Source organism: Zootoca vivipara, chromosome 2, assembly GCF_965207765.1.
Source record: "Zootoca vivipara chromosome 2, rZooViv2.hap1.1, whole genome shotgun sequence".
Lineage (NCBI taxonomy): Eukaryota > Metazoa > Chordata > Lepidosauria > Squamata > Lacertidae > Zootoca > Zootoca vivipara.
The window spans coordinates 117515146-117532012 of record NC_142584.1 but is presented as its reverse complement, the minus strand read 5'-3'; the positions used below and the strand labels follow the sequence as shown (position 1 = coordinate 117532012).

Below are 16867 nucleotides of genomic sequence, written 5' to 3'. Positions count from 1 at the left end.
TTTCGCAGACGCTCTGTTAGCAAGGGTAATTAATTCTGTAGCTGAGACACATCCAATAATCAAACCACGAGCTTGTGAATCACATTGAGCCCAAGCATTCGTCACTGGCGTGGGGGGGTTCTCTTCAGTCACATGCCAGAGCTTTGCAAGTCTTAACTTGCCTTCTACATATATTTTCCATGTATGATAATTAGTCCCATCCAGAAGAATTATCTGGTTAGAGCTTCCAAGCATATTCTCCATTTTTCCAGCCACCCGTTACAGGCAATCACTTTGGAAAAATGCCTCCGCTCCAGCTCTATCTCACAGTCAATTAATCACTGGGACAGGTTACGACTGTCTGTTTCAAAGCTTTCTCCGGCAGCAGCCAGCAGCTTGCTGAATAAACATCTTGCTGCCTATCGCTCTCCACACATACCTCTCAATTGCTCCGATGTTTTCAGCACTGATCAGAGCCACATTCGGAACACATACATTCATTTTTATCACTGAAATTCGGCCTAACAAAGATAATTTCAAATTGGTCCATATATCTAGATCTCTTTTAATTCCATTCCATAATTTTTCATAATTATTTTCAAACAAATCTATATTTTTACCAGTCATATTTACTCCCAGGTATTTAGTGAACGCCACTTTAAAACCTTGAAAAGCACATTGAGAAACACTGAAAAGATTATCCTGTAAATGAGGAGCATAGATGGTAATCTTAATTGTAGCATTAAGGCTCTTTAAAGATACAGTTCCCTGAGCCAAACTTTTGATAACAGTTCCATCCGCCTGATGAATTGCTCCTCCTTGTTTCTCAAGGTGAACAAAGAGATTCTTATCTCTGGCTACATGCCAAGTGCAGCCAGAGTCAAAGACAAATGCAGAACGTGGATGCAGACTTGAACATCATGAGATCAAAGCCTTTGGTGCAGCTGGCCCTTGGGGTTCTTTTTTTTAAAATATAATTTTTATTGATTTTATAATAAACAAAAGAAATACAGGGAAATAAACAATCATCATTTCACACCTTCTTCCATCCCCCCCATGAGTCCCCTCCTGCCACAAGAAAGACCCATGCTGAGCAAATAGTCGAAGGTGGTTCATTTTAAGTGGCTGGGTTTCTCCCCTACCCCTCCTCCCCTCCCCAAGGCCCACCCCTGCCACCGGTGGGCCCCAGAGTAGCAGGGGAAGACTGAGCCGGGTGTCCGCCCACCAACATTCCCAACCCTGCTCATATATGTAAAAAGAAAAAAGAAAAAGAAAAAGAAACTAGAACGTAAAATCCCTAACCCCCACCCCACCCCAAAACCCACAAAAAAAAGAAAAGGAAAAAACAAAAAAAGGAAAAAAAATACAACAAAAATTCCCAAATCTTCACATTATCATTATTATGACTTCCTCAGATCTCTTCTTCCTGGTTTTCTTCACTTCTGTAATTTAATATGGCGAATTTTCTACCCCAATTTCAACTCTTATTCTTATAATATTGACTTATTCCTCCTCCTTCTTCATGCTGCCCCCCCACAAGTCCCCTCCTGCCACAAGAGGAACCCGTCAGGTGCAGCACTTCAAAGGTTCCATTTTTGTGTCTGGGCTTCCCTCCCCCCTCCCCCCCAGAGCGCCTTCTGCCACCAGGTGCTTCTGTGGCCCTTGGGGTTCTTGTCCACCTCCCCCTCTGCCATCTTAGGTGCCTCAGAGTATCAGTTACTCTGTAACAGTTTAATCAATGTAAGATGTTTTAGCAACGTGTCACCAACCTGCATTGTAAATTTAATCTGCAATTACATGGTATTTAAGACCAGTTAAATTGGCAAAAATTTATAGAACAAGTAGCAAAAAGTGCTGGAAATGTCAAGAGAAAGATGGTGAATTTTTTCATGCGAAAAGGTGAAAAGATATTGGGAAACGATATATAATGAATTGAAAAAGATGTTTAGATACACCTTTCCCCCCCAAAACCTGAAGCTTTTCTATTGGGTATAATGGGAGGGGAAATTGCTAAAGAAGATCAGAGATTGTTTATGTATGCTACAACCGCGGCAAGAACTTTATTGGCCCAAAAATGGAAATTACGGGACTTACCGACAGTTGAGTGCAATATACAATGTGACACTGATGGAAAATTCAATGCATTTTTTTAAAAACACTTTTTAAAAGGCATTTTCAGAATGGTTCTTATATGTGTGTAGATTCCACCTAGGTTAAAACTTAATGTTCTTTAAACTTTAAACAGAGAGTGCCTTGCGTAGTTTTTATACTTTTCACAGGAGGGAAAAAGAGAACTAATTTAAGTGTAAAATTTTCCAGAATATTTGAGGACATGAATCATGCATCAATTGTGCATCAACTGCTATATAAATGTGCAAAGCAAAATAAGTATTAGACAAACTGATTTGAAAGGTGCAAACCTATTTTAATAACTTGCTAATATCTCCTTGCATATTTTGAAATTACCCAGTATATTTTGGAAATGACTCATGCCTGTTGTGTGTCATCTGCTTTAAAAATGTTTGGCACCTTGTACCACAAGAAGAAGAAGAAGAAGAAGAAGAAGAAGAAGAAGAAGAAGAAGGGAGGAGTAGTAGTAGTTTGGATTTGATATCCCACTTTATCACTACCCGAAGGAGTCTCAAAGCGGCTAACAATCTCCTTTCCCCTCCTCCCCCACAACAGACACCCTGTGAGGTGGGTGGGGCTGAGAAACTTCAGAGAAGTGTGACTAGCCCAAGGTCACCCAGCAGCTGCATGTGGAGGATCGGAGACGTGAACCCGGTTCCCCAGATTACGAATCTACCGCTCTTAACCACTACACCACACTGGCTCTCTTGGCACCAAAATTCAAGGTGACTCTCTTGATATGCACAGCAGGAAATAAAGAAATGCCAATGGAATATGTTTCTTTTTATTTTGAAAAATGATGCACAAGCAATTTATTTGTAATACTAAGGCATTTTAATTTTCTTAATGAGCAGCATTCATTATTACTGAATTGCGATAATGGATTCTTATTACGTAGGAAAAATATACCAGCAGTCCTGAGAAAAGAATTCATAAATAAGGTTTAGCAGGAGAAAAATGAACAGTGGTAATATGATTCAAATGATAATTTTGTGTTCTGATTTCCAACAGAATAGCTTCTAAGGATCTACATTCCCTTCTCATGTGTCCTCACTTTATTGCTACCATGTTGGCTATCCATTGCAAAAAACAAAAACATATTATAGGAATCAGGTGCCACATTAAGTCTTTGTTGTCAAGTGCTCCTTTGTATTCAGACTTGGCCTGAGTACAATAATGTAGCACTTGGGAAGGAAGATGCAGCCCAGAAGCCCAGCACTGGAGGCCAACATAGAGAAGATCTGCACGGCCACCATGTACTTCCCCTTGGTGCTCAGGTAAGTGGGAACAAAGGACACCCAAACACTACAGAAGACCAGCATGCTGAAGGTGATCAGCTTGGCTTCATTGAAGGACCCAGGCAGCTTCCTGGCTAGGAAAGCCACCATGAAGCAGATGGCAGCCAGGAAGCCCATGTAGCCAAGGACTGTGTAAAACATGTCAACAGATCCTTCATTGCATTGCAGGATGATCTCTCCAGCCTGGGAGTGCATGTCAGAGTCTGAGAATGGAGGAGAGGTACCCAGCCAGATGACACAGATGAGAATTTGGATACCGGAACAGGAAATGACAATGGAATTAGCCAGACTCTTTCCCAGCCATCTCTTCACCCTGTTTCCTGGCTTAGTGGCCAGGAAAGCCAGCACAACGGTAATAGTTTTTGCCAACAAAGAAGAGACAGCAACTGAGAAGATGATGCCAAAGGCCGTCTGCCTGAGAAGGCAGGTCACTTTCCTTGGCCGGCCTATAAACAGAAAGGAGGACAAAAAGGAAAGGAGGAGGGAGACAAGGAGGATGTAGGAAAGGTCCCTGTTGTTGGCTTTGACTATGGGAGTGTCAAGATATTTAATGAATATTCCTAAAACAAGGCCTGTGATTAAGGACAAGAACAGGGCAGTGGAAGCCAAGAGGGTCCCCAGATATTCATCATAGGACAGGAAGGTGATAATCTTGGGGATGCATTGATCTCTGTCTTTTTTAGGATGTTGATCTTCTGGACATTTGGTGCAGTGATCTGCATCTGGAAAAAGAAGAGCATCTGCATGAACATATTCCTGCAAACTAGCAAAAAAAAGAAGGTCAATTTTGAATCCAGCCACCCCTACAAATGGAAACAGTGATGGGACTTGCAGTGTCTGCTAATCAACACAGAGTTGGTCCTTTCTGTGTAGGTCCAAAGTGCAGATATCCCCCTTATTCACTTCCCAAGGAAGAGCTTGGAGTGTTCTAGAACAGGCGCCCCAAACTAAGGCCCGGGTGCCGGATGCGGCCCAATCGCCTTCTAAATTTGGCCCGCAGACGGTCCGGGAATCGGTATGTTCTTACATGAGTAGAATGTGTCCCTTTATTTAAAATGCATCTCTGGGTTATTTGTGGGGCCTGCCTGCTGTTCTTACATGAGTAGAATGTGTCCCTTTATTTAAAATGCATCTCTGGGTTCATGGGCGTACCCAGTGAGCCCCCCCCCCCGCAATTTTTTTTAAAAATGGTTATAAAGTGATGAAACGAGGAGGCTAATATTTTTCCCCCTGCAACAAGGCACGCACTCCTCCTCGCTTCTTTCCCCCCACCCTCTCATTCACTCCTTATCTTTAAATCTGATCTTAATCTTTTCAGCTTTTAACTGCTAGCCTGTCCTGAGCAGTCAAAGCCCCCCCTCCACCTTGCTTTGATTTCTAGCCTCCCTTAGACTATATATAATTTTCTTAATTTTTTTGTTTCACTCACCTTTTCCGTGCTGAAATGTCACAACCTGAACGACCATGGCTCTCCCCCCCCCCTAGTTTTGATCCTGGGTACCCACTGTCTGGGTTATTTGTGGGGCATAGGAATTCATTCATATGTTTTTTTTTCAAAATATAGTCCGGCCCCCCACAAGGTCGGAGAGACAGTGGACCGGCCCCCTGCTGAAAAAGTTTGCTGACCCCTGTTCTAGAAGCTCCAAGTTGTTAATTGCAGCTACATCTGATCTCACCCCAACACCAGGTGTTCTCAGATGGGTGTAATTTACATTTAAAAAATTCCTTGGAGGAGCATGGACTGGAACTCCGGTCTTCCCAGTACAAACCAAACACCCTAGCTACTTTGCCACACTGACTGGTTCAAGTGAGCCTACCAGATGCAACACTTTGCAACACTGCCTAATTCTTACAAACCCAAGCCTGTCTCAGTAGTACCTGGAAAGCTTTATTAAGATTATGTACATTACTATTGAACCTTTATTAAATTCAACCAGAAGATTATACAGTGGAACCTCGGTTTATGAATTTTCGGTTTACGAACGCCACAGACCCATCTGGAACAGATTAATTCACTTTCCATTACTTTCAATGGGAAAGTTTGCTTCAGTTTATGAACGCTTCAGTTTATGAACAGACTTCCGGAAGTTGAGTGCTTCAGGTTGAGTGCTCCGTGGACCCGTCTGGAACGGATTAATCCGCTTTCCATTACTTTCAATGGGAAAGTTCGCTTTAGTTTATGAACGCTTCAGTTTAAGTACTCCGTGGACCGCCTGGAACAGATTAATCCACTTTCCATTACTTTCAATGGGAAAGTTCGCTTCAGTTTATGAACGCTTCAGTTTATGAACAGACTTCTGAAACCAATTGTGTTCATAAAGCGAGGTACCACTGTACTTGAATACTCATCAACAAAGGACATATTTCATTGTTCATTTTGTGGCATCTTCCTCTGAAGTCTCCTACCTTCCTGAGTGGAGATCATCCCTTCTGCACATGGAGCACATGCATGGCAGCAAATGGGTTTCCCTTCCTGAACCTTCTTGGCATATCCAGGGCGACAGCTTTTAGTACACCTGGCATGAGGAAGGGTCTGACCAAAAAGAGAGAAAGCATCAATGAAGGGCTGTTACCAAGTAACTTCTGGGCCAGTGTACAGTCTCGGTCTATGTGGAATAGACACAGCTTTGGTGTAGATGCTGTTGTTGACCCATGGGACAAAACAGAGGGTCATAGTCCTTGGGGCACAGTTGGGGCAGAAAGAGATAATCAAGTAGAGAGAATTACATGGCTTTGGGTTTGGGAGTCAGAGCTGTCTTCTTTTATTACAAAGGTCTAGTAAACACAGTACAAAATCTACAGTCATGGAAACTGTTTACAAATATCAAAACGAACAGAGAAATCAAATAAGCTGAAACAGAAAGGTACCGTATTTTTCGCTCCATAAGACGGATCTGACCAAAAGACGCACCTAATTTTTAGAGGAGGAAAGTGGGAAAGCCCTAGGGTTTTTTTTTTGGGGGGGGGGATCAGCTCACAGTTGTGCAGCTTCTTTTGCAAATGGGAAAAGCCCCGTTTTGGGGGGATCAGCTCACAGTTGTGCAGCTTCTTTTGCAAAGGGGGAAAAGCTCCATTTTTGAGGATGAGCTCAAAGTTGTTGAGCTTACCTTGCAAAGGGAAAAACAAACCCTGTTTTTATGGGGTTCAACTCACAGTTCTGCAGCTTCTTTAGGAAAGGGAAGGGAGCCATTTCTACAGTTTCCAGACAGATAATCTAATCAGCCAGTCACATGTTGCTGGGAAAACACAACAATGGAGGCCTGGGCAAGGGGGTGGGAAGGGAAGGGAGCTAGCACCTCTTATCTACCTCCCTGATCTCTTGCAACCAGCTGCTGAGAGGGTTCCTTTCAACACCATCTTTCCCTCTTGTTAGCCTTTAGCTCTTTCTTTTCTTTTTTCTTTTTAAAAAAGCACAATCTGCTTTTTTGCCCCTGGGCAATTCAGCTCCCGGGACAATGCATTCGCTCCATAAAACACACATTTTCATAATTCTTGTTTTAACTTTCCTCCATTCATCTCCTCCCCCCGTATAGTGTTAGCCCAAAAATACAATGCAATGAATGAGTTTTCCAAACCTGGTTGAACATCCTGGACCACGCGAGAGCCTCTTGGTCGATGGTGAATTTTGTGCCTGAGGATCCCTGTCTGCTTATGCTCCCAAATTTCACTGCACCAAAGGATTTTTTGGGAAATGGCACCCAGTTCACAACATCAGATTCGACTGTCAACTGCCCATTCTCATCCAAATACACTCCTTCCATAGAAGTATTGTAAAATTGGGAATTTGCTAGGAAAGGGTGAAGCTAGAACAGGAAAGAATGCATGCACATTAGAAAAGAAGAAAACCATCTAGATAACTTGGCCTAATCTCAGACTGACACTGTGTGTGTGTGTGTGTGTGTGTGTGTGTGTGTGTGTTTGGGCTTTGTGTGTGTGTGTTTGGACAACGGATCTGTGGCCCATTATTTCTGCTTCAGCCTTTTGGGACAGATTAAAGCCATGAGATCCATAAACTTCATTCCACACCCTTGGAAGAATTCTGCAAGCACCAGCTAGCTATTTGTCAAAGTAAGGTAGCTAGAAGTTTTGTGTAGACATTAGCTTCCTTGGCTAGTAATAGCAGGAAGCCTTGCTGAGGAATCAGGTGGTAAAGCGGAGGTAGATTGTCTTCTCAGCAGCTAAATTAGGATGTGGGTAACAATCTACAGTAAATGGAGGCAAAGTAAAGTCAGTGTTGAGGCAAACCTGAGTTCACCTGAGAATGGAATTCATGGCACTGATTCCTGTTCAGCAAAGATATCTGAGAGGGAAACAGGAATACCTGCCAGGACTGTATCCTTTGATATTTCAGCCTCTTTTTACCCTTCGCCACCACCTGATTGGATGTGGAGGAAAGCGCAGCCCTTAAGGCCCGTGCCAGAGCAAGGACAAGGTTGTAAATACTATAGTTATCCAGAGACAGGGTTTTCTCAATCACTTCGTCAGGCAGGGACTCCAGAGTGTCATCTTCCCTGCACCTTTCCCTTCCTTTCACAGACAATATGTGCTTTGAATATGAACATTTAAAGGATTTCTCTGCAAACTGCCACATAGGACTGAGAAATGTTTCATAGTCATCATAGTTTGGCCTGCTTTTAATTTGAGTCAAGAAAGAAAAAAAACCATGAATGTGCGGGGGAGAAAGAATATCATAAGACAAGTTCAGGGTGAGGTCCCACAAAGCTGTTGTGATCCAGATTTTCCCCAAAATGGGATTTACATACTTTTCAACTATTAATGGTAAAATAGATATTGAACTATAGAAGTAACGATTCTCCCCATAGTAGACCAATACATTGACTTTGTTCCACATGAAGAATGTTTTAGAAGGTGACAGTATTTCTGTATCTTGTACTTGGGTGCTAAGTGAGAAGGCAGCACAAATTGTGTTCCTGGTTAGCAGAGGCCTCAAGGTCCTCATGAATCTATCTCCATTCTCAGTGTCTGGAGCAACGAGACCAATCCAAGTCCAGTTGAAGTGCAGGAGGAGTTGGACTATCCCCAGATACTGATGCTCTTCTTTGGGGACCATTCGGTAGACAAAAGGGAACTGAGTTTTGTCCATAAGAGCATCAGAAACAAAACCATAACTGACCTAGTAAAGAACAGAAGAGATTTGAAAACGCTGGCAGCATTAAGAGAAATTCAACAGTGTAAATAAGTTTCAGTGGATGTAATAATGGAATACTGAATGGTTCAATTTATGCAAAACATGCAGGAATTTATGGAATGCAAAATACACCATGAAAAGAGAAGAATAGAAGGTCACTGATGTTTTAAGGATGTTTAAATGAGTATTCAAAATGGTAAAATATGAGGGAACAGAAGAAATGGCTGTTGTCACCCCAACAAAATCCCATTTCTTTGATATGGGAAACAGAAGGAAGACACAGTTTCATGAGGGCTGAGGGAGCTTTACTCCAGGGAGCTTAACAACACCCCATATTTACGTAGTTGTTTGCTTTCAAGAAAAGGTGACAGTCCTTGAAATGTGCTGTGTTTGCTTTACGTTATGTTACGCAATTTTTTTACTGCTTTTATAACATGTTTCGTGTAGCATGTTTATTTAATTGTATATAATCCCATCATTATTTCCCCCCCGTTAATGTGTCACATTTTTTTTAAGGAAAAGCTCTCAAAAAATTACAATGAACATTTTAAGCTCACATTATACCTATAATAGCCATCAGTTCTTCTATATAAAACTAGTTGCCACAAACGCTTGTTGTTGTTGTTTAGTCGTTTAGGCATGTCTGCCTCTTCGTGACCCCATGGACCAGAGCACGCCAGGCACTCCTGTCTTCCACTGCCTCCCACAGTTTGGTCAAACTCATGTTCGTAGCTTCGTGAACACTGTCCAACCATCTCGTCCTCTGTCGTCCCCTTCTCCTTGTGCCGTCCATCTTTCCCAACATCAGGGTCTTTTCCAGGGAGTCTTCTCTTCTCATGAGGTGGCCAAAGTATTGTAGCCTCAGCTTCAAGATCTGCCCTACAGATGTCTAAATAGGTATCTACACTAGATTGCTGAGGTATTTGTAGAAGAAGAAAATTGCCCGTTGCTTGTCCATCATAAAAGATATGCCTTATACTCATAAACTCATATCTGGAAGATGAAATCCTCCTCCTGATACCATCAGCTCACTTTTCTTAAGATTTATCCCAAATAAATGTACATAGTGTACTACTAATCTTTGAAGAATAAATATAGTTTGACAACAACACATTTCATTTTGGGTTTACAATGGCACAATTCAAAATCCTAACTTTTTCTTGCCTTATTTAAATGTTCCATTTTTTAATATTAGAATTCATTTCATCCACTAGATGACACTGCATTGAGCTTCTGTGGAGGTAGACAAATCCTTCCGCCATTCACTATCAAGATCTGATTACTGTGCTTTGAATATGAACATTTAAATGCTTTCCACAGAGCCACAAAAGTGTGGTTCTGCATTTTTATACTGCATCCCCTGTATTTCATCAACACTAGATACAATGCTAGTGAATCACAGAATCGTCAAATCGGAAGGGACCACAAGGGCCATCCAGTCCAACCTCCTGAAATGCTGCTTATGTGAAAAGAAATCTTATGTGGCTAGAGTCCTGATTAAGACTGAAAGCATATAATAAGAATAGATCATTTCAGGGTGTGTGGCCAGACAGGAATACTTAGAACAAAGCTCCCACTCCTGGGTGCCAAAATTTGTGAAGACGTTTAAGAATTGCTCTCCTCACCTTCAGAGATGATTGGTTGTTTGTTTGTTGTTTTTAAATCTAAGCAGAACACAAATACTAGCTGTGAAAGAAGCAGAAGCAAAACATAAGGAAGGGGAAATTATAAAAGTCAGTTCATATGGGGAGAAGCCACCTTTTTAAAAGATAAGATTTTTTTCTTACTTTTTAAATTCTATTTTTTATTGAAAATATTTCAGCTGAACCAAGAAAAATGAGGAAAGAAAGGTTCATAAACAAACAAGGGAGAAACTATTATTCTATACATACTTATATAATACAGTGGTATATAAATGATGCCTGTTGTGTTTTTTCCATGTATGTATGGAAGTGAGAGCTGGACCATAAAGAAGGTTTGCTCCACAAACTGCGGGAGGCAGTGGAAGACAGGAGTGCCTGGCGTGCTCTGGTCCATGGGGTCACAAAGAGTTGGACATGACTAAACGACTAAACAACAACAACAACAACAATATAAATGATGGTTCTAATATATATACAATTGTTTATAACATGCTATATTATTTATGAATGCTTTCCAAACATCATAATATATGTCCATAAACATAAGTTGTATAATGTCCAGATCAAGGGGAAATAATAGTACCACTGTATTCTGCCTTGGTCAGACCACACCTGGAATACTGTGTCCAGTTCTGGGCACCACAATTTAGGAAGCATTTTGGCAAGCTAGAACGTGGGCAGAAGAGTCCAACTAGGATGATCAAGGCTCTATGTTTAGCCTGGAAAAGAGAAGACTGAGAGTAGATATGGTAGCTCTCTTCAAATATCTTAAGGGCCACATGGAAGAGGGAACATGTTTGTTTTCTCCTGCTCTGGAGGGTAGGACTTGAACCAATGGCTTCAAGTTGCAGGAAAGGAGATTCCAATAGGACATACGGAAAAACTTTTTGACTGTAAGCGCTGTTTGACAGTGGAACAGTCTCCATCAGGACGTTGTGGCTTCTCCTTCCTCGAAGGAATTTAGGCAGAGGTTGGATGGCCATCTGTCATGGATGCATTAGCTGAGATTCCTGCATTGCAGCGGGTTGGACTAGATGGCCCTTGGGTTTCTTTCAATATTCTATCATTCTATGATTCTAAGACTTGCCATACCTTCTATCCTTTGATTAAAGGGGGCCATAGAGAGGGGGCTATAGGGGGCCATAGAGAGACCCTTCTATACCATTAAAGCTAAGTGCTCCAGTTATTTTTCATAAACCTAATTATCTTTCATGAGTAAAGGTAGCATATAAATATGTCAATAATAAGGAGGACAGATTAGGAATGTAAATCTCAAGTCTTGACTTTACTGTAAATTGCTCTTACTTTTACAGTTTTATCTAAGTTCCGAAGTATCTGTAGGATATCTGAAGAAGAATATCTGAAGAAGTGTGCATGGACACAAAAGCTTATACCAAGTACAAACTTAGTTGGTCTCTAAGGTGCTACTTGACAATTGTTTTAAAAGAAATATTTTGAGGTTTATCTAAGGTTTGCTTAGCCTAAGCTCAAAGCGTTTGTTTCAGAGATGATGAAGTTCCCTTGCTTTGTCATGCAATTTTTTGTCTTTTGTCTCGTTTCTTTAATGTTTCCTTTTGCATATTTGTTCATCTGTATCTCACACGGCAGGAACCCAGGTGGCGCTGTGGTTAAACCACTGAGCCTAGGGCTTGCTGATCAGAAGGTTGGCGGTTCGAATCCCTGTGACGGAGTTAGCTCTTGTTGCTTGGTCCCAGCTCCTGCCAACCTAGCAATTCGAAAGCACGTCAACGTGCAAGTAGACAAATAGGAACTGCTACAGCGGGAAGGTAAACGGCGTTTCCATGTGCTGCTCTGGTTTGCCAGAAGCGGCTTTGTCATGCTGGCCACATGACCTGGAAGCTATACGCCGGCTCCCTTGGCCAATAATGCGAGATGAGCGCACAACCCCAGAGTTGGTCATGACTGGACCTAATGGTCAGGGGTCCCTTTACCTTTACCTCACACGGCACTAGCTTTCATTACCTATTCCATTCTTCTGCATTAGTTTTGACAATTTCCTCAAATATCCATCACCATAAAACACAGGGTTTTCCCTGGGAAAGGAGTAGGGTGAGGGAGAAATGGCTTGGACCCATGCCTAAAAACCACATGACAAATGGAAAGCCACTCAGACCCAGGCTTTCTAGCCTTGGGATGGGAGGAAGTGTGGACAAACCCAGAATCTCCTTAGTCATCTTTGTTAAGAGAGGGTTGAATGCAAACTCTCCTTCTGCCTTAGAAGCAGGAATGACATTCTCACATCTCTCCAAAGAAATTGAAATAACATTCTGGGATTTTTCCTTCCCTCTTGACATTCATACCTGTGGGGTTTTGTAGATGCTTGACATGATTGAAATATCTCTGGATTTGTCAGAGTCAGCCCCTTCAATAACAGCCAATACTTTATTCCATGGTCCACAGGAATAGTTTGGGATGTTTGCCTGCCCAGGGCAGAGCAGGTCCACCATGGCACCACAAGTCATTCTGGCGTCGTAAAAGTTGTCATAGATGTCATAGCCCAGGGTGAGGTTGGTGAAAAGCCTGTGGTTCTGATTGACTTCCCGAATGGCAAACAAGAAGGACAGGATATGCCAGTAGATTAGGGCTCCTTCCCTGGAAAAAAGTGTGTGTCACCTTGACATTCTTTTCACACAGAGACCAGATTGTGTCATCCTTACCTGTGATTGGGGGGGGGGATAATGAAATGGATCTGCAGCATTTTACACCTGAGATCCATCAACCACTTCCTGCCCAAATCTTTGAGGAGTGGGCTATTCTAATGCAAATGTCTTACTAGAGTGGGGGAAAGCACACAGTTTGCAGTAGATGACTTTCTGACATTCAGAATGAATCTGAACATTTTCCTCCAAAGGGACGTAAATAGAAGACATGATTTACCAAAGAAAAGTACCAGAAATGAGGGCCATGCCCAGCAGACAAAAACATTTGGTCTCCATGAGGTCAGATTCACTTTGCATAAAGCTTTTACAACACTAGGCACATAAGGACTTACATATAAACTCTGGTAAAGGGAGGCTCATTGAAGACACTTGGTTTGAACACAGGAGATGCTGCGGATATGACCCCACTAATATGGTAGTCTCCTGGCCTGTACCAATTCAAGGGTGCATTGGGATCCCTTATCAAAGTCAGTGGGCATTTGGGGTTCAGCATCTCTGGTGTTGCTTCAGGTTGTAGCAATAGCAACAGCAGAAGGTGACTTCTTATGTGCCTGCCTTTTACTCCCACCTCCTTCTTGAGTCCTATCAGCAACAGAGCTAGCAAATCACCAGCAGCTAAAATCTGCTTGGAAGACCCAGGCTGCGGTGACTTAATCACAGAGAACATGCCTGGCGTACATGGCCTGAGAGCCAAAGAGGATTCAATACAGCCCCACCTGGGCAGCATAACCCCACCCCACCCTCAGAGGCACAGTGGAGAAGTATTTATGTACCAGTCTCTTCTGGCTGAGTTTGATGAAGTTACATCATGTTGTTGCTCAATGTTGAACACAAATATGATTTCATTCCTCTTGAGCTTTGGCAAGACGGTGACAAAGAAATCACCATTATTTTTAATAATTACATTTACTTTCACACCATGTTGAACTCCCTTTATGGCGCCAGTGTAGACCTGAAGAAATACATGTTTAATTGAATCATAGAATCATAGATTCTATACAACCTATATGTATGTATGTACAGTTGAAATTATTCAACCCCCATTGCAAATCATGTTGATTAACAATATTTACAGACTTTCAGCTGTTTGCAATGAGCAAATAAAAGCAATGGAAATGGCTCAACAAAACGATGCTTCAAGTGGTCCCCCCCCAAATTCAGCTAAAATAGCAATTTATACTGAAATTGCAACTTTTATTTTTGCTTTTTGATAATCTGTGTCAGTGTCAGACTCTGTACTAACACCAGCATCCATAACAATAACAGGATCTGCATCTTTCTTACTTGTTTCTGCATCTCCATCACCAAATGGGATGGCATTGAAAAATGCCAACTTTGTCCCATTTTGGGTTGCAATCCATGCTTCTGGTCAACCTTATCACCTTCGTGTCTGTCATTAACACATATAAACAGTAAATTGCCAGAACTCGGGCCAGGAGGAAGATGAATTTCAAATAAGTTTTCAAAAGGTTTTATTTATGTAATGATAAGATGAATTCAAATAGGAATCAATTCCAATATGATAGTGAGGCAAATAAAAATAAATGCCAGTGAAAAAATCCCAGGACAAGGCCCTGTTTCGCCAATTCTTCATCAGCAATGTTTTAATGGTCAGAGTGTGCCAAGTATGTTTGCCTTCATGCATACAAACAGGAACTCCAATTTCTACTGTCATTAACACATAGCCTAGAAAAATGCCATGTTGACCACATTTACTTAACTTGTTCTGCAGAGTGTGCACCCATACCTCTGAACCGAATTTTTTTAAATGTCTCACATATGTTTTTTTCTTGTAAAGTATTTCAAAAGGGGTGCAACCAATGGCTGACTGGTATCTGCGATTGTACACATAAGAAAAACAGCTTAGGGCTTCACCCCAAAAGGGATTGGGTAGGCCAGAATCATGCAACAGAGTTGCAGATGACACCAAATTGGGATGGGTGGCTAATACCCCAGAGGACAGGCTCACACTTCAAAATGACCTTAACAGATTAGAGAACTGGGCCAAAGCAAACAAGATAAATTTTAACAAGGAGAAATGTAAAGTACTACACTTGGGCAATAAAAAATAAAAAATGAAAGGCACAAATACAGGATGGGAGACACCTGGCTTGAGAGTGGTACATGTGAAAAGGATCTAGGAGTCTTGGTAGACCACAAACTTGACATGAGTCAACAGTGTGATGCAGCAGCTAAAAAAGCCAATGCAATTCTTGGCTGCATCAATAGGAGTATAGCATCTAGATCAAGGGAAGTAATAGTACCACTGTATTCTGCTCTGGTCAGACCTCACCTGGAGTACTGTGTCCAGTTCTGGGCACCACAGTTCAAGAAGGATACTGACAAGCTGGAACGTGTCCAGAAGAGGGCAACCAAAATGGTCAAAGGCCTGGAAACAATGCCTTATGAGGAACGGCTTAGGGAGCTGGGTAAGCGGATACGGAGCAATGGATTCAAACTACAAGAAAGAAGATTCCACCTAAACATTAGGAAGAACTTCCTGACAGTAAGAGCTGTTTGGCAATGGAATTCGTGGTCTCTTCCAACTCTATGATTCTATGATTACCTTGCTACAAGGTTTGGTTCACTCTTTCACACAAACCATTCTGCCCTGGGTGTGGCAGTCATGTGCTCTATGCCCTGTTCAGTAAGGAAATTCTCAAACTGCTCTGAACAAAATTCTCCACCCCATCAGTAAACAAACAGTGTACGTGCTCATCGTGTACATTCCTAAGCCATGCACAAAATTGTTGAAACCTAGAAAAAGCTTCGGATTTCTTTTGCAGTACATAGACCCAAACATACCTGGAATAGGAATCTACTAGTACCATAAAGAAACGCGAGTAGCCTCTAGAGAGTGCTAGAGGACCAACTAAATCAGCATGTACAATTTCAAAAGGTTTCTTAATTTCTCTCCCAGATTTTACACCTTTGGGAGCTTGCTTAATTTTGTTCTCTGCACATGAAACACATATCATATGGTAAGGACATTTCTGCACCTTCATGCCCTCAACCATGCTTGGCATCTTGGCTACTGCCTGGAAATGCAAATGGCCAAATAGGTGGTGATACGCATGTACTGTACATTGGTCATGCAGTTTCTCATTATTACTGTAGCTACAGAAATGTTACAACATGTCTTGTCAGTTGCTTCAGCAGCCATATCTGTAACAAAAAGCAATAGATATAAACCATTAACACATTTGGCAAACAGAATGAGTTTGTCATCTCGAAGAATTTCACATCAAGATCTAGTGAACACCACTTTATTTTTTTAAAATATATATTTATTAATTTTTATAGTAACAAAATATAGCATACAACAAACATCTCATATGCATTTCACAAAAAACATCCAAAATATCATTAAAAGCATCGAAAAAAATAAAACAAAAAACCCGAAAACATAAAAACATCACCCAATCTTATATTCCATATCTATGTCGACTTGCCCCATTCCATTCCTTCTACGTTTCTAAAATATCACTTACTTAGGGACCCCTGACCATTAGGTCCAGTCGTGACCGACTCTGGGGTTGCGCGCTCATCTCGCATTATTGGCCGAGGGAGCCGGCGTATAGCTTCCAAAAAACATTCTATTTCTTGGTTATCAGATCTAAATATTACTCTTAATCCCTTTTCACTCAATTATTTCCAAAAACTCACAATATAATTTTAGTCTTAAGAATATGATAACATCCCAACATATATCGAATTCTAAACACATATTACATTGAACTAGCTAACTTCTGCAACCACCTTATACACTTCCAAATCCTTTATTGAATATTTCTAATCTTATAATTCTTTTCTAAATAAACTTTAAATTTCTTCCAATCTTCTTCCACTGATTCTTCTCCCCAGTCCCATAGTCTCCCAGTCAGTTCAGACAATTCCATAAATTCTATCAACTTCATCTGCCAATCACCAACGTAGGTATGTCTTCAGATTTCCAATTCCTTGCTAATACAATTCTAGCTGCTGTTG

The 16867-nt window shown here is 41.4% G+C and overlaps 1 protein-coding gene across 1 annotated transcript; it reads right to left on the bottom strand.

Moving 5' to 3' along the window:
• Positions 1-3230: 3230 nt before the first annotated feature.
• LOC118077698 (vomeronasal type-2 receptor 26-like) lies at positions 3231-12682 on the bottom strand. The gene is made up of 5 exons (XM_088663829.1): positions 12521-12682; positions 7729-8541; positions 6983-7210; positions 5814-5940; positions 3231-4129 (listed from the first exon to the last, which is right to left on the bottom strand). Exons 1-5 carry the CDS (start codon positions 12680-12682, stop codon positions 3231-3233), a joined length of 2229 nt encoding a protein of 742 aa, XP_088519955.1.
• Between the last annotated feature and the right edge of the window lie 4185 nt (positions 12683-16867).